The sequence below is a fragment of the Pimephales promelas genome, chromosome 13 (assembly GCF_988280905.1).
Source record: "Pimephales promelas chromosome 13, fPimPro1.hap1.1, whole genome shotgun sequence".
NCBI lineage: Eukaryota > Metazoa > Chordata > Actinopteri > Cypriniformes > Leuciscidae > Pimephales > Pimephales promelas.
This window is the reverse complement of record NC_142781.1, coordinates 5690498-5708646: the sequence shown is the minus strand read 5'-3', so window position 1 is coordinate 5708646 and position 18149 is coordinate 5690498. Positions and strand designations below refer to the sequence as shown.

At 42.4% G+C, this 18149-nt stretch overlaps 1 protein-coding gene and 1 long non-coding RNA gene across 2 annotated transcripts in view; both read left to right on the top strand.

Annotated features, from left to right (window-relative positions):
* LOC148975135 (uncharacterized) overlaps window positions 1-9212 on the top strand; it is a 199050-nt gene extending 189838 nt beyond the window's left edge. Inside the window, exon 2 of the long non-coding RNA XR_016145969.1 lies at window positions 5071-9212. This is a non-coding gene — a long non-coding RNA (uncharacterized LOC148975135). The remainder of the gene's footprint in view (window positions 1-5070) is intronic.
* kcnk2b (potassium channel, subfamily K, member 2b) overlaps window positions 1-15237 on the top strand; it is a 76179-nt gene extending 60942 nt beyond the window's left edge. Inside the window, exons 7-8 of the mRNA XM_089118373.1 lie at window positions 3606-4541; window positions 10657-15237. Coding sequence (XP_088974499.1) covers window positions 3606-3932 — 327 coding nt within the window. The 3' untranslated portion in view covers window positions 3933-4541; window positions 10657-15237. The remainder of the gene's footprint in view (window positions 1-3605; window positions 4542-10656) is intronic.
* Window positions 15238-18149: the final 2912 nt, after the last annotated feature.

Below are 18149 nucleotides of genomic sequence, written 5' to 3'. Positions count from 1 at the left end.
TAGTTCATTTTAAAATTTGTGAACTGAACTTTGATCCAACCGGTTGATAAGAAGGTTTGCTTTGATATGTGCAAAGTCAGTAAGACTTTGCCTGAGACACTATACATGTGTAGAAAGAATTATTTGTATTTCAAAAGCAATAATTGTTTTTCTAAGTATAATAAAAGGAAATGTGCCTTCCGAAAAAAGAAAAAAAAAAATCAATATAATAGTGTTGTATAAAGAAAATAAAAAGCAAATATGACTATCATCACAAAGATGTATAAGAAAAAGACAAAGAAAGTTTGTAAAATGAACTTCAACTATCAGAAGGACAGCTCATGAAGAACCAATCATGTACAGAAAGGAATGTTCAAATTCAGAGGAACAGTTCTGAAGAAACGTTAATAATAAAGATTGAGAAGATTGGATCAGTTGTGTTCCATTTTTGGAATACTTAAATACATTTTTTTTTTTTAAATACTTGATGCGGCCCGGCCTGACCCAGACTTTATCTCCAGCATCCCCCAGTTAAGTTGAGTTTGAGACCCCTGACTTAAGGGGCTGCTTACACGACACCGTTCTAACAGCTCTGCGCAAACCTCAAAAAACGCAAACCCACGAAAATTCCATGCACATCACGTGTTTAGTCTATAGGTGTGCTTGTTTGAATATATATGTGCGCAGGCATGTAAAAAATTATTTATCATTACTGTAAAGCCACTTGAATCAAAATTATACCGACAACGTTTAATCTGAACAGAGGCCTTCACAGGGCAGAGACTAGTTGACACTTCAGGACTGCGTTGTCGCCGTGTCTAGGCTCAGGTCCTTCATCAGATCTTGACACGACCGGGATCTGACGGACTGCGATAAACCTCAGGATAAACAGAGAGACTAATATTTGCCTAGACGCCATCCTTCTAATAATGTAACAAGTACATCAGGATTTAGGGGAATGTAATGTCTGTAATGTGTTATGTATGCTTGGTCAAAGAGATGTGTTTTTAGTCTACATTTGAACTGACAGAGTGCGTCTGCTTCCGGGACAATGTTCTACTAAGCGTTTAATATGTTTTTAACGTTATTCTGCATGGTAAATTGTGTTCCTGTAACTCAACTGGTAGAGCACGGCACTAGTAATGCCAAGGGAACAGAATGTATGTGACATAAGTTTGCTTACCTTGAATGCACTGTAAAGGTCCTTGTTCACGGAGGGCCAAATGTACGTATTTGCGAACGCAGCGTTAAGAAGCAGAAAGCGCTTGATGTGAAACGGCAGTGTGCGTTTTATGTCCCAAACTGGAGTTCATCAGATAATCAGCACCTGTCCCCACCCACTATACCGTGAATTGCTTTAAATTGTATTTAAAGGTGCAATTGAATGGGTCTCCTCCTCTCACTGGTGATGCTATGACTGTTTGAAATGATCCAGATTTTTCTGCTGGAATGGAACGTGAATGCTGAGTCAGAGATTCGATGTCATCTTTGATTTCTTCCAGTAACTGTAATATTGCATAGAGATGCTTAATCTGTAATGCTTAATGATTTCGTTTTCACTCAACTGAAAAAGTGTGGCAAAAATCTTTTAGCTCTTCTCCTTAGCCTATGTCTTCGGATTACTGCTGCCCATTTCACCAGGAGGCATTTGCCAAGAAACCTGCTTCCTAATGTAACGGAGCCCAGCTAGTAGTTGCTGTGCGAGTAAACCTCACTCCCCTGATCTCAATAGGCGCTCTAGCGACAGACACTAGAGGCTGCAGTCTTTAGCCTCCTTGTTAGAGGAGCACCCGAGCACCCGACTCTCACGCCGGAGACCCGGGTTCGAGGCCCGCTCGGAGCGGATCGAGTGGGACCCGGATAGAAGGGTTACATTGGTGCCGTGACCCGGATGAGAGTGAGGTTTAGGGGGGTGAGTGTAACGGATGCCAGCTAGTAGTTGCTGTGCGAGTAAACCTCACTCCCCTGATCTCAATAGGCGCTCTAGCGACAGACACTAGAGGCTGCAGTCTTTAGCCTCCTTTTTAGAGCGCCCGACTCTCATGCCGGAGACCCGGGTTCGAGGCCCATAGAGGGGTTACACTATGTTATATCTGCTTTTAAGAGGCTGAGAATTTTCAGTGCAAAATAGAGGCGCGCTTCGCCGGCTTTTTCTGTACATAACACGGAATACATAATTAGGCACAGTTTACATTTCCCCTCCCATCTCTTTATGTGACACTCCCACTTTCCCCTTGACCATCCCTTGCATGACATGAAAAGCACGTTTTGCCATTTTCAGTTCCCGTGACAGGCAATCTCGGTGCGTCCCGTTCGTACATACCTCGCCATGGTTTTATGCGCACTTTGCGAGTGGGTGCTAAAGCATTAGTACATCTGGCCCTTAGTCTGAAATTTTCGTATGCGTTTTTTTCTATTCGTCATTTGATGACTCTGAATTGTCAAAACATCTCTCAAAATGCTTGCTACGTATACAAAACACACAGATAATCGAACCCGATCCGAATTGTTTTATGACGGACGAAAGTTTCAGAGACAGTGTGTAAATGGAATTGACATAACGTGAGAAAATTTCTATGTAAATTGTTAATCAGACCATTTTATTCTGAAGAATCATGTTTGTCAACATTGCAATGTTTTATCAACTGCAACCATTCCTTTACATCTGACTTCATTCTACTTTAGAACTCCAATATTTCCATAATAAAATCAATTCCCAGTGAATAAGATCACTAAAAATGTAAATTTACAGAAGTCAAATGAGTTACTGTTGACTTCAATAGTTTGTCACTTGTTGTAAACAAGATTATTATCAGAAATTATATATTCTTAAATACAAAGCACAATTTATTTTTCTTATTTTTAAATATTATAGTTATGGTTATATTAGGGTATCAGATATCACTCCAGTTTTCCTGTCAAAATGAAATATCACATTGCTTTTCATTATTCCAGACCCATATGTTTTTTGTTTTTTTGTTTTTTACATCAACACAAAAGTAGATTTTTTGCAAAATATTTGCTCTGCTTTTTTACAGTGGCAGTTCACAGTCAGCATGTCTGTCAAGCTCTAAAGGGCAAAACAACACCATCAAAGAGCCATAGATCATTAATATCCATACAGTTAAACTCATTTACTAACTATTCTGAAGTCATATGATAGCTTTGTGTAAAGAACTGACCAAAATGTAATAAGTCATTACAGACACATAATATTCCCTTCAGCTCCAGCTCTCAAATGTCATTCTCCTTTTTGTTCGATTTAGACATGTGAGAACCTATGCCATTTGGCTTTAAGCAAAAGTTGACAATTTTTCCATATAGGCTACTTTACTGTGCAAATGACTGAATTTAACTGTTGTCTGTTTCTCACACAAAGCTACCAGAAGACTTGGAATGGAGTATATATACTAAAGCTTTTTTTTTTTGGAGCTTGACACATGGCCACAATGAACTGTATCAGAATGGAAATAGAGTTATTGTAAAAAATAAATATAAAAAAAATCCCCCCTTTGTATTTCAGAAAAAAAACAAAAAAAAAAAAACAAAACATACTGGTCTGGCATGACATGATTTTTGGCACACTAACCTTTTTCAGAATATTAATCTTGTTCTTTTTGTCATAGGTAGGAGAGTTTCGAGCTCATGCCGCTGAGTGGACTGCTAACGTGTCCGCTGAGTTTAAGGAGACTCGTCGGCGACTTAGTGTCGACATTTACGACAAATTCCAGCGTGCTGCATCGATCAACCGCAAGCTGTCCGCTGAAATAAACCTCAGCCCACCTATCAATCAGCAGATGACACCAGGGAAACGTGCACATTCAGTTAACCTCGGAGATCAGAGAGAAGAGTTGTATCCATACACATTTGTGCGAAGCGGAAGCTTATACCTCAACGGCCTCATCCCGGATTACACTGACCATCGAGATAGCACTACAATACAAACAAAATGAACTGGAACTAAAGACATTCACCGACAAACTGTGAGAGCAAAAATATAGGATTTATAAGGAAGGATAAGACAAAGGGGAAAATGAGAGGACAAAGACAAGATCATACATCGCATGTAAAGAAAATAGGACACCATTGTGCGGACAAAGAGCATTGTTCTCCATTGACGGCCATGTGAAAGTAGCCATGTATTCTGATTAAATAATAAAATCACAAGTTATTTGTAATATATTATTATACTTACAGATTTATACACTGTAGATGCTTCACGAGTGCCCCCCTTTTTTTGTATAGCTCTTAAATGCATGAAAGTCTTTTTTTTATATTTTTTCTACAAGAATAGTCAGTATAGACAGCATTTCACAACATTTACTGGATGTCAGCATTCCAACACTGCATGAGGCAGCCGAGCACCTGCAATGGAAACAACTCCAAGACAATGTCTGCAAAGCCCAGCACATAATGAAGGAACAACATTACACAAATCTTTTGTATCACTCTGACCCAACTGCAGGCATACACTGCAGCGAGGAAGAGAGGAACTTCCTCGACATTATAAGTTGAACATTCCAAACCATCCGTGACCAAATGCACAAAGACACAGACAAAAGGTAAGTGAATGTGATTATAACAGTACTGCCTTCAGTCATGTCAAAATTATCGTATTTATGAGATTAGCACACATGAACACCACCACAATGTCATCATTACTACTGGGAGACATTTTTAAACATAATTCACTTCACTTCAAAATGAAAATTCTGTCATTTACTCACCCTCAAGTTGTTTCAAACTTGTATGAATTTCCAAACAGTTGTCAACCCCATTATCAGTGGGTCATTGGGGTCCGGTTACCAACATTCTTCTGCTGAACACAAAAGAAGATATTTTGAAGAAAGAAATGTATACAGGCTTGAGGGTGAGTAAATGATGACAGAATTTTCATTTTGAAGTGAAGTATTCCTAAGCTTTTCTAAAAAAGGTCACTTGTATTGTTCCCGTTCAAAAAAAAAATGGCCATGAACAGCGTAATACTTTTTTTATTTGAAATAGATGATATGATGATAAAACTGAAAACTTACTTCCCTGAAGTATGACAATAAAAATATGCACTTGTGGCAATTTAGATCTTATTTACAGGGGTTGGACAATGAAACTGAAACACTGGCCAATGTTGGAGGTTTCACATCTATATGCCTGGCGGCCAATCTTCAGAGTGAAGCACGGGTGGATCAGTGATGGTTTGAGCTCCAATATCATGACAATCTTGATTGTTTTTGATGGACACGACACTGCCGAGGACTACCAAACCCTTCTGGAGGGTCATGAGCACCTGATGCTCAAACCGTGTATCAGCATGATCATGCACCAACACACACAGCAAGACTTGTGACAGAAGGGTTTGACGAAGATGAAAGTGACGTTGAACATCTCCCATGGTCTGACAGTCACCAGATCTGAATATTATTGAGGTGTTTTGGAGGAGCGAGTCCACCAGTATCATATAGTGACCTGGACACTGTTCTGGAAGAGGAAGGGCTCATAATCCCTCTGGTCACTGTGAAGGACTTCTATCTGTCAATTGGTGCTGTATTTGGATGCAAAATGAGGCCCTCACCATTCTAACAAATTATTGTGTAGTAAAACCAGGTGTTTCAGTTTTTTTGTCCAACCCCTGTATGTGTACATTTCTCTATTTCACCATAATCGTTTTTTGCTTTCACCATAAGCAAAAACACAATGCCTTTCCTCTAATTTCCTACATAGTCGGACAATTCTGACTACAAACAGCCAGTGTAGGCCTTTTTTTATGGTTCCACAGAGTCATTTACACCACGTTTTCTCATCTCATATCTTGTATTATGTTTTTGTGTTAATCTATTTAATTACTTCAAGAATATCCGCACTCAAAATCCTTTCAGTCACTTTATTTCACAGGGGAATAATATAACAGATGTTACGGTGTGTTGAATTCTCTAATCCCTTCACCCATTATTTAAACAATTAATTAAGACATAATTTTACTCTAAGCACAATAATCTCCACTTACTCTCACACTGGGACAGAGTGGTGCATGGTGATGGAAGAAAACTGCATTGCTACCATTATAATCAACTTAGCTCTTACACTGCAAGTATTTGTTAAGGCTGCACAGCTTTTGCCCCTTTGCTGTTTTTGATGTGCTGCGTTACTATTATTCCAGCAATGTTTTCTTGTGTCCTTGCTATCTGCTTGTTAAGTATTGAATACTGCCTCTAGGTCAGCATACAGGACACCAATAATTTAATGATTCAGGGAAAATAAATCACTGTCAGGCCAACTGAGATTTCAGTATGGAGATAAAGGTTAGATCATGGTTTTTCAGCACACCGGGAGCAGGGTGGCCAACTGTCACGCATTTGGCGTGAGGCACAAGCTTTCAAGCTTTCAGGGGTGCATTCGAAAATTCATTTCTGCGTTTCTATAGCCCCTTTCACACAGCGAGTTGATCCCAGGAAATTGCCGGTAAATTGCCAGAACGCCTTCTGTGTGAACGCAAACACGACCTGGGATTGCTTCTGGGATTGATCCCAGGTTGGGGACCTAGTAACATTGCCGTAATCAGTCCCGGAACGCGCGCTGTGTGAACAAAAGCCAGGACCAATGCCGTAAAGGGTGTCTTTAGTGATGACGCTCGTGCCATCGCGTGACTCTGTTGCTCTTAGAAGAAAGTTTGTGTTCGTCATCAACAAAGAAAGGACGAACAAATACCTGCAAACTGGAGCGAAGCAGAGACCAGGAGCTCCTCACTATCCATACTGAAGCTGAGATCGTTCACCAGTGCGTGTACGGTATGCGCGTTTACATGTTTTCGACGCGTCCGTTATACGTCTCATCCTGACGTCATGTGTCTTCCCGGGATTTTTACGGGTTGTGTGTGAACACACACACAGATCCCGGCAAATCACTGGCAGTGTGAATGAACCGAAATCAGACAATTCCGGGACAAATGCTGGGTCACATTATCCGTGTATTTTCTGGAATCTCTGTGTGAAAGGGGCTTATGTGTAACCCCTCCACCCGGGTCCTGCTCGCCCCGCTCCGAGCGGGCCTCGAACCCAGGTCTCCGGCGTGAGAGTCGGGCGCTCTAACAAGGAGGCTAAAGACTGCAGCCTCTAGCGTCTGTTGCTAGAGTGCCTATTGATTTACTCGCACAGCAACTACTAGCTGGCCTCTGTTACACTCACCCCCCTAAACCTCACTCTCATCCGGGTCACGGCACCAATGTAACCCCTCCACCCGGGTCCCTACTCGCCCCGCTCCGAGCAGGCCTCGAACCCGGGTCTCCGGCGTGAGAGTCAGGCGCTCTACTTGCACAGCAACTACTAGCTGGCCTCCGTTACATATGGGTGAACTGAATCGCATAGGCAAGACTGATGGTCTGAATGAGCCTAGTGAGACGGACTGGGGAGCGCTAGCCAGGCTCGTAGAGACCGTGCAAGCAGGACCATAGGCATACCGCAGTGGAGCAGCGAGGTGGAACGCAGGGAACCGGCCCGGTGGCGACAGAAAAGGAGGATGAGAGTGGTCCGGTTCTGCACTGTCCACTGCTCTTCCTGCCCCCTTGGGATCCAGAGATCGGAAACTGGAAACTGCTCTTTTATTAAAAATTTGGGAACAAAACATTGGTTAAAAGCGTCAGATAAAATATAAGAAACAAAATGAAACTAAGGATTCTCCACCCGGAGGGAGGGAGTGATGCGGAGACCATCTCTCAAAGAGCTGTTCTCTCCATCTCCTGGTAGACTATCTCAGAACCTCTTGGACTAGTGCTTGGAGGGAGCCTGGACGGACTGGATGCTGTTCTTGTGACCGGCTCCATGATGCTGCTTGGATGGAGGCTGCTGCTGCTACCCTTGGCAATGAGCAGACAGGGGTCCTGCGACCAGAGGTCGGATGGAAGCAGCAGCTGTCTGCTGGGGCAGGATGTGCTTGGATGTCCTTAACCTGACAAAGACTGAGCTTGAAGTAAGCCTCTGAGGAGGCAGGGATCGAGGCAGAGGTATGGGGACCCCACCTCTTTGGAGGTACTGGAGTCTTGACCGCAACTCAGTGGGTGCATGACTCATCCACAAAAGCTCTCTCAGAGTGCCTAACGCCCAAACACATGAGACAGTGATCATAACCATCCTGGAACCAGGTTACGACCGCATCCAGAAACACACGGGTTGAATATCATCTTTAAAAGGACACAAACTCAAACCCGTATAAGCTCTTTTAGGAAAGAAACTCATTCTTGGTGCTGAAGCACACAGGGGAAATGGCCCCAGCAACACTGATAGGGATTCAGTGCAGCGTTCTCTGAAAGTGCACCACCCACCAGTTGTGAGAATAGCTTTTCAGCGCTCTGTTAAAACGCACCACTCACCAGCTGTCAGAAGAACTTTTTAGTGTTCAATGAGAGAAATCAGACTTTCACTGTAGTGACGTAACACCAAGATCAAACAGAAGGGGTAGAATAACTGAAGATTTAAAGCAGGAACAAACGAGCCGCTCGGCTCCGAAACAAAAAAGTGACGCACCCACTGCTCATTATATAGCCAGTCTGCGAAGCGGAGCAGCTGATGCAAATATTGCATCCCAATGTGCATTGACTCGTTTAGTTAGACCAAGGGGCAACCTCCCCGTATCTCTATTGAAGCCAACACGGAAGTGAATTAAACCAGGGGTTCTCAACTCCAGTCCTCGTGACCCACTGACGCTAGCATTAGTACCTCAGCTCCACCCCGCGTCCCGCCTCTTTGCCCATTTTAATTTATCCGGTAGTGACGAGAGGTGACGCACTGCCAAGATGGCGACGGCCGGCCCCGCCCACTTTAGTCTTCAAAAACGCTCTTCAGAAACCTATGGATGACGTCACGGATACTACGTCCATATTTTTTTATAGTCTATGAGTTAGACTCGAAGTAGATTGGCCTCTCTTGTGAGATTCCTATTCTTCGGTCAGTCCGGCGTGGCGTCGAATGTGACCGACTGAAAGGGAAGCAGATTTACATGTCTAAGATAACTATTATTAGTTTGAGTTGTTAATTTTAACTATTTAATAATAATACCAGCTGACAGGGCTCCCTGTATGTTTACAGCATTAGTTGAGTTTTTGTTTTTTTTTTACCTTGAGAAAATTTTACATGCAGGTATACTGTACCAATAAATTGATATTGAATCAAAATTGGAATCAAAAAAGCTTATGAATTGAAATTGTAAAATCTGTGTCAAGCACTAATAAATACAGTACCCTACCAGTCATTGTGCCATGTAAACATTGTAAAATGTTGTCACTTAACTTAATTCTGTTTAGTTACCCAATGTTTTGACAATCACAAGACATTGGCTTCCATGAGTGTATATTAACAGCGTTTATTGATTCCTTTTGGGATCTGAAGGAGCATTTGAACCTGAAAAGGGTGACATGGTAGCCTGGGTGATTTTATTCACGCTGCTAGGCAGTCTGGATACCAAATTTTCCCCCTAAAATAGGGAACCAATCACAGAACGGGGAGGGAGCACAGGGAGCACCATTTGATAGACGTACAGGTGCATTTGATAGACATTCGTAGCACCCAATAACATGGCTCTGGGCATTCGCAAACCACGCCTCAAATACCTGAAAACGAACATGTGGTTTCCAGACCACGTTTCATTCTCAATGATACGTGGTCTGGCGTTAGCCAGGCTAGTGACGTGGTACATAATAAGTGAACGTTCAAGACATTCCAGGTTTCGAACCTTCTAGCATTGCACTTAGCATTACTTTGGGGTACTACAATAGCCCTTTAGTCTATATAGCAATGTATTCTGTTGAAAATAAACTAGGATACAATTATAGCATACAAAACACCCATTTTATTTTTGCTGATGCATACAGTATCCCCAACTCACAGATGATCCACGGTTGATAAAAGTTTTGGGTCTGCGCAACTTCAATATATGCAGATAAGACAAGCTCAAATCAATGACCTTTTCCAATGCAGACATGGAGGATATGAGAAGAGTATTTCTTTCATTGGGAGAACATACTCACCTTCCTCAGAGGATGCTTAGTGTATAATTGGGAACAGGTGCCTTCAGTTCATGGTTAATTAATTACTGTTTCCCATGGCAACCCTCACAGGCTCACAGAAGGCCCTCCAGTATAGAGACTGTTTTGATGTTATCAGAGGACACATTTGAAACAAAATGATACAAGTGCATCATATGTCAATATACACTACCAATATTGTGAAATATTATTACATCCTAAAATAACTTTTTTTTCTATTTTAATGTATTTTAAAATGTATATCTGTAATGTGAAGCTGTATTTTCAGCATCATTACTCCAGTCTTCAGTGTCACATCTTGTATGCATGTCTCCTACAGTTTTATAGTGGTGTTGTCTATGTGTAGCCATTTAATATTCCATCTCTGATTCTTTTCATACAGTGTTTTATGATTTTTCTGCCCTGGAATGAAACTCACATGCACAATCCTGACACAAATAGCCTTCCCCACCCTAACCAATTTAGATCTCAAGGAACCATCCAAAATGCCCTACAACATCACAACTACTGTTAATGAACTTGTGCCATGAATTTGTTTCCATGATCATTTAATGCAATCCATTTAGACCAAAATATTTAAAATACATGATTGTTGTGCTTATGCCACATTGCAGCTCAGTTGAATGTAAATGTATTTTTCTGTTTAGCGAGCGCTGCAACCTCTGACATCCAGATCGCTGGGCTGAGACGGAGAGATTGCACAGTTGCCATGGAGATCAGAGACACATTTTAAGCCACCAGCATCACTTCAAGGACCACTGTAGTTGTCAAGCCATGACTAGATTTCGCCCTTCTCGTACCCACTTGACACTTCTGATGGAATGACAGACAAGATTATTTATAGATGAAATGTGTCCTCAGATAAATCAGAGCTCCAAAGGTGTCAAAGGCTCTCGAAAAGAGACAAAGTATTTGTCTTGTAGTTGACTCACAATGGAAAGCATGCAGGATTGGTGTATTCAAATTATTATTATTATTTTTTTTAAATTCTGCACACTTTTTTAAAGGCAATTAACTAAAATGCCTTGGACATGTTGTAAAGGGTAGATTTCCTTGGCTGAACAAAATGCTGATTTCATTATGATTGTAATCTTAAAATGCTATTCTATTTCATTTCTGCTATGACAACAACAAAAAATAAGGATGATCATCATGATGATATATTTGGGTGTGTTCACACTTGGCAGATTTGGTTTTATTAAGAACAAATCCTGGTGCAATTTGCCGTGTTACTGGGTTCACACTACAAGTGACAAAGCAAGACAAATTATTTTAATAGAGAGCAGGCGGTTTCTGTCGACAGCGACCTTGTGTCCAGTGCCTTGAGAAGTTCTGCTCAACTTTATGCAAATGAAGAGCAACTTTTAGGAGCGACAACCAATAGTTGTGTAGTCAGTGGAGCGCACGTGATCAGGACAAGATGGAGAAGCTCATTTTAGAGGTCAGCAACTGTCCTATAATTTATGATAAATTGACACAATGGCAAAGAGTTTCCTTCCAAAATGTTTGTATTGTAAAACTGACTCGTTTACAACATGGAGTATATCTGTAAAATGTCATTCTCACACGTTACTATAGGCAACCAGTAGTGTGAACGCCCACTAGCGTCCTCACCGCCAGCCACTGACGACATGCAACGACGTCGATGGTGTAGCACAGCATTTTGATGTTCATTTGAATCAATGCGAACACTGGCATCTGAACCCTGGTGCGCACCAAACAAGCGGATTGAGACCGCTGAAAAGATGAGTGTCGGTCTTCTTCCAGAAGAACTGTGTGGATTGATGGATATATGAACGCAATATGGACCAAAGACATTAAAACAAATCAATAACAGGACATGATGTCACTAGATGCGGCCCTAAAAATGGCACCTGGTTTTTCTTGTCATAGTCGAAATGTTGCCCATTGGAAATACCGTCTCCTTGCAGCAGATCTTCGCTTGTATGCAGCGGAGGAACTCTTGGCACACCTTTTCTCAGTTTATATTTCAGCTGATGCATTTAGGCCAGCACACAGCCTTGTTTTGGATGTTCGGTAAGTTCCGTCAAAAAATACACATCATACAAAGCCGTTTCGTTTCTTTTTGTAGCTTTATATTTGACCTTAAAATGATGAAAGTACACTAAGCAAAAAAGGACTAAATGTATTTTTTTTCTTTTTTGGCTCAGATCAGAACAACCAAGATAACCAAATTGCATGTGTGAACACACGCTAAAAGGGTTAGTTCACCCAAAAATTTAAATTCTGTCAGTAATTACTCGCCCTCATATTTTTCCAAACCTATTAGACTTGTTCATCTTCCAAACACAAATTAAGATACTTTTGATGAAATCTGAGAGCTGGCTCACTCCTTATAGGCTGCAAGGTAATTTCATCTGCCAGACCGAAAAGTTTGTAAAGACATTGTTAAAATAGTCCAAGTGACTGCTGTGGTTTATAAGTTTATAACCTTGCGACGAGAATACTTTTTGTGCACAAAAAAATAGCAACTTTATTCAACTATTCATTTTCTTCTGTATGGGCCTCTGACGCGAGTTCACTAGAGTGCCACGACGCATGCGCAAGAACTGAGAAGTTGACAATCACGATCATTTGATGGGAAAGTGTGAAAGGTAAGCCATTCATTTTGCGGAATTGGTAAGGCACTTATATGTTTTATCGTTGGTTTCTCACGAGTCAGAAATCCAGGAAATGCACACTTTAGAATCACTAGTGTTGCTTTCGTCAACGAAAATTATGACTAAATATCATCGTCAACAAACCTTTATCACGTGACGAAAACGAGACGAGACGCAACGTAAATGCAGGTCGTGTGACGATGACTATAACTAAATGTATAATGCAATATCGTTGACGAATAAAAACGAGACTAAATGTGGTTTACAGAAATAAAAACTATGCTAAAATGTCTCTTCATTTTCGTTGACCAAAACGAGACGAGACGAAATGTTAACGTTATCTCGCTTAGCCTACTTGCATTGTTAGTATGCAGCATTTCTGTTTCCTGTGTCACTTCAGGGGCTGCATTAGATCGCACTGTGCAAACGCATGCGACTTCAGATCCTCAAGCCCCACTCGCGGCATTATTTAGAAGAAGCAGTTGCGTGAGTTACAGCTGTTTCACACACACTCCATGTGTAGCGTGTATGCGGTGCGTGTTGCAGTATGCAGGAGCAGCGCGCGTTATTGGTTTCACATGTGCTGCGTTTGCAGTGCGCAACTGATCTACGGCTGTACCACAATCACAACATTTATCCTCTATTTTTTATTTCAAATCAGTATTTTAAATTAGCCTACATCCATTTTGTCGCGTTGTTGAGGTAGTGTGGAGATCTCTGCTCTGCTGTTATGCACGCACCGCATATTATAGGCTATGAAAACTCATAATTAAAGTTCATTTTAGTTGATCATTATGAAAAGTATCAGATAATATGGTGACCAAAATCTTGTTCAAAAAGCCTAATACACAGTGAAATCAATTCACCAAGTTAATAACATTAAAGATTTCTTTTAAAGGAGTGTCTATTATATTACCTACTAAACTTAAAAAAAGGTTAACACAAAAAAACGTTTTATATAAAGATAAACCTCATATTTCAGCATTTAAATCATCTCTATAAAAAGAATGAGTCAATAAAGATACATTCCTGACATTTATAATGCACAGTAGCTTATCTTTTATTATTAATAGTAAAATTCGTACCGATTTTCCCATGGCTGTCGTTGCTATCCCAGACAGCAAACTGACATTGAATCAACGTGGAAACGACGTCTCTCATGACATTGAAACAACGTTGATTTGCTCATCGAATTAACGTTGAACCAACGTCAGACGCGGCATTCTTCAAAGCTAAATGAAATCGAAAATTGGTTTGCTTTCATAACGTTGAAACAACGCGTTGATTTCAAGTTGATTTTCCGTTAGTTTTGAAAGAATGACGCATCTGACGTTGGTTCAACGTTAATTCGATGAGCAAAACAATGTCAGATCAACGTTGTTTCGATGTCATATTTCCACGTTGATTCAATGTCAGTTTGCTATCTGGGATAGCACCATGCACTCATTACACTGCGCTCTCCACAACGACAAAGGAGTTTTAGTAGCTTATGTATTTCCACCACAGAAAAACGCTTGCTGTAGCTTTGCTAAAAGATTTATTTACGGAGAAGAGAAAAAAAAACGTGTTTGGGTGCACGTGCACTCCCATACTGAAAAGTTTATGAGCGCGCTTCCCGTGCGCCTATTTGAAACATAGAGGATTTGAAATAACGACCTCGAGCGCGCAAAAGACGCGATACGTGAACTAATCAGGAGATCCCCTTGACATCGCTTCTGCGCACGGCACCTTCTCAGCAAGCAGGGGCGCCATTGCCAATAATTGAATCGAAATGATAAAAAATAGAAAAACTTCGCGGCACAGAGTATTTTTTTTAACTGCTCGTGCCGCCCCCCATGTGACATGAAGAAATGCCGCCCAGGGCGACTGCCCGGTTCGCCCGTGCCTAGAACCGCTACTGGGTGCGGGAAAAATACGCACTGCAAATGGGTATGTGTGAAACAGGCGTTAGCATAAATGACAACAAACAAAGTTAAGTCTGTTACAGAGAAAGGGATTCGTCTTTGGGAGAAAAAGAAAAAATGACATTTGGAAAAACTTTAATTTCATCATGTGTGTAGGCTATAACATGTTTGGTTGGTAAAATAAATGTTGTAAATTCAATTCAGAGCGTCTTCCTGGATGCATTCTTGAGTCTATAAGGTAACAATAATATAAGAAGATAAATATAAGAAGATAAGATTGTTTGAAATGGGTTTGGCTAAAAGAAAAAAATTGGTTTCGTCTATAGGCTAGCCGACTACTAGGTAGGCTTCTTATATATTGACTGGGTTAAATAGAATTGCCTACTAAAAAGAGACTAAAATACAATTTTCATTGACTAAAACTAGACTAAAATGTCATCGGTTTTCGTCGACTAAAACTAGACTAAAATGTCATCAGTTTTCGTCGACTAAAACTAGACTAGACTAAAAAGAGTATGAACATGACTAAAACTAACAAAAACTAAAATGTCAGCTTGACACAAAGACTAGACTAAAACTAAAATTAAAACAGGCCGCCAAAAACAACACTAAGAATCACTTTAAACACTACATCGAGACCCATCTGCACCATCTTCTCAGTTCTCGCACATACGGCATGGCGCCCTTGTGAACTCACTCAAAGGCCCACACAGAAGAAAATGAAGAGTTGAATAAAGTTGTTATTTTAGGGGGGGGGGGGGGGGGGGTTTATAAAATTTATTCTCATCGCTTGATAAACTTATGGTTGAGCCACTGTTGAGCCACTATTTTAATGATGTCTTTACAAACTTTTCTGAGCTGGCAGATGAAATTACCTTGCAGCCTATGGAGGAGTGAGACAGCTCTCAGATTTCATAAAAATATCTTAATTTGTGAACGAAAGATGAACGAAAGTCTTTCGGGGTTGGAACAACATGAGTGTGAGTAATTAATGACAGCATTTTAATTTTTGAGTGAACTAACCCTTTAACATAGACTTTTGCATGGTTCCTTGCACAATATTATAATCTGCCCCAGTACTCGTCATTTGTGTGAAAAGGGTATAAAAGTTGTCATTTTACTGCCTCTAGTATTATTTTCAGATGAAAACTGCAGTGAATTGTATGTATAATACTGTAGTTATGTTTTTGGAGTGTTGAAAAAAATGTAGGTAGAGGCATGTTTTTCCAATGAGCTGTGTTTATTTGATTTACCATATGCTACATGATGTATCCATGTAGCGTACTCGGTTACTAACGTAACCTTGGTTGTCTCTATCCATCCGAAGCAAGCGTGGCCTAGCCCTATAAATATAGCTCGATAGGCTGATATCACTGTTTTTTTTCATTGCCGAAGTGGACCAGAGCATGTTGCAGGCACGGCAATAGAACCGAGGTTACGTTAGTAACCAAGTACGTTCTCTTACGAGAGGTTCTCTCGTACTGCGTAAATCTTACGCCAGGGGAACACAATGTGTGAGCGAGTACTCAAGCGAGTGCAGTACTCTGCGCCGAAGCAACAGGGCAGATGATACTTGATTTTAAACCGACAGTAGTTTAGCCTGCATGTCGGGAACTTCTAGGTTATAAAACCTTATAAATGTAGATGGGGAGGCCCAGCCTGCCGCCATACAGATGTCTTGTACAGTGATCCCGCTAGACCACGCCCACAATGAGGCCATGCCTCTGGTGGAGTGCGCTTTAACACCTTAAGGGCACTTTAGTCCCTTCGTTGTGTATGCCAGTGCTATAGCATCATCTATCCATCTGGATAGGCTTTGTTTCAATTTGGCTAGGCCCTTAGCGAGACCGCTAAATGACCGAGGCACGTAGGCTCTTAATGCCACGACTGGGCAAAGGAGGCTCGCGTTTTTTTCCTCATTATAAACCGGTAGGCAGACAGGGAAATTACCTGGGCCTGGGTGTGTTGAGGGATTTAGGCACATATCTGTGTCTAGGTTTGAGTATGATCTTCATTAGGCACAAATTCCAGACCTGTTGCGCTTACTACGAGCGCTTGTAGATCCCCTATGCGCTTTACTGACACGAGAGCCATGAGAAACAATGTTTTGAACGACAGGTTTTTCATATCCGACATCTGGATTGGCTCAAATGGGGCACCTTTGTGGCTTCCAGAACCGTGGAAAGGTCCCACATGGGGATAGAGGGGGGTCTGGGAGGATTCAGCCTCTTAGCTCCTTTTAGAAAACGGATGACTAGATCGTTTTTCCCCAGTAACAGGCCAATTGCAGGTTTCGTAAATGCTGCTATGGCTGCCACGTAAACTTTGAGGGGACCTGCCCTTATCCAGCAGCTCTTTAAATAAGGGGAAGGGGGGGCGGTGACCAGTAGAGCAAGAGCGTGGGCGATGGCTGCGGCTGAGAGCTCAAAGCAGACGGCTGTTTTGAGCGACTTGTTGCGGAGCTAGAGCGCTTCGAGAGGAAGTGCTTCAGGCCTGTGACGTCTTTTGGACCTCGATGAATCTTTCCGCGAAATCTTTGATGGAAGATCCGAAGAGGCCAGTTGAGGAGATGGGCGCATCGAGGAACACAGAACGCTCCACTTCCGAAATCTCCGACAGCATCAACCAGATGTCTCTCAGCGACAATGAGAGAAGCCACAGTCCGTCCAATGGCCCATGCAGAAGATTTCGCGGTCTGTAGCATTCCGTAAATCCGGCACGTTGATAGCTTCCGGGCCTTCCTCGTCCAGTTTTCAGAGAAGGTGGGCCTAGGATATCTGCAGTATTGCCATCGAGTGAAGAGCCGACACAGCCTGCCCAGCAGCATTGTAAGCACGGGAGTGCATGGCTGAAGAAGTGAGGCAAGCTTTTGATGGTAGCGTCGTCTTAGCTCGCCGTCCAGCAGAGGGCGGGCAAGATGGGCTGCTACGGCTTCTTCCACGGGGGGAAGCAAGAGGTAACCAATGTCTTTCGCACCGTCCACCACGGAGAATGCTGCAGAGACAGAGGAACGCACTCCTACTGAGAAGGGGGTGTTCCAGGATTTCGCGACTTCTTCGTGAAGCTCAAGAAGAAAGGGCGTGGGCCTTGAAGGAAGAACCCATCCAGTCGGTTGCGCGTGGGCGCCTCCCACTCGAGGCCGAGGCTCGCCACGGCCTGCAAGAGTAGATGCATTAGTTCCGACTCGATGCTGGCTCGTTTTCCTGATGATTCATGGACGGTGGAAGGGAGGTCCACAGAGCTCGCCCAATCCTCACTGTCCAATGCCAGTAGAGAGCAGTTGGCCTCCTCTGCAGATCCAGCAGGCTCGTCGTCATCGATGCCGGAAGTGGTGGAGGGCGGTGAGCAAGCCGAGTGAAGCGGGCGAAGCTGGCGGGCGAACCGGCGAACTGTCGCGTGCTTGAGAAGGCTCAGGGACCCGCTGAGTGCGGCACTTTTTACTGTGCTTTTTATGGCACGGCACTGTGGGGTTGCAGACTATGAGAAATATGCCAGGCGAGTCCTCAGAGTAACCATAGGCAATAGCTCGCAGTGAGGGCAGCCGCCGTCGGCGAGCGCAAGTGCTGCATGATCCTCTCCCAGGCAGGAAACGCAGATGACATGGCGGCCCCCGTC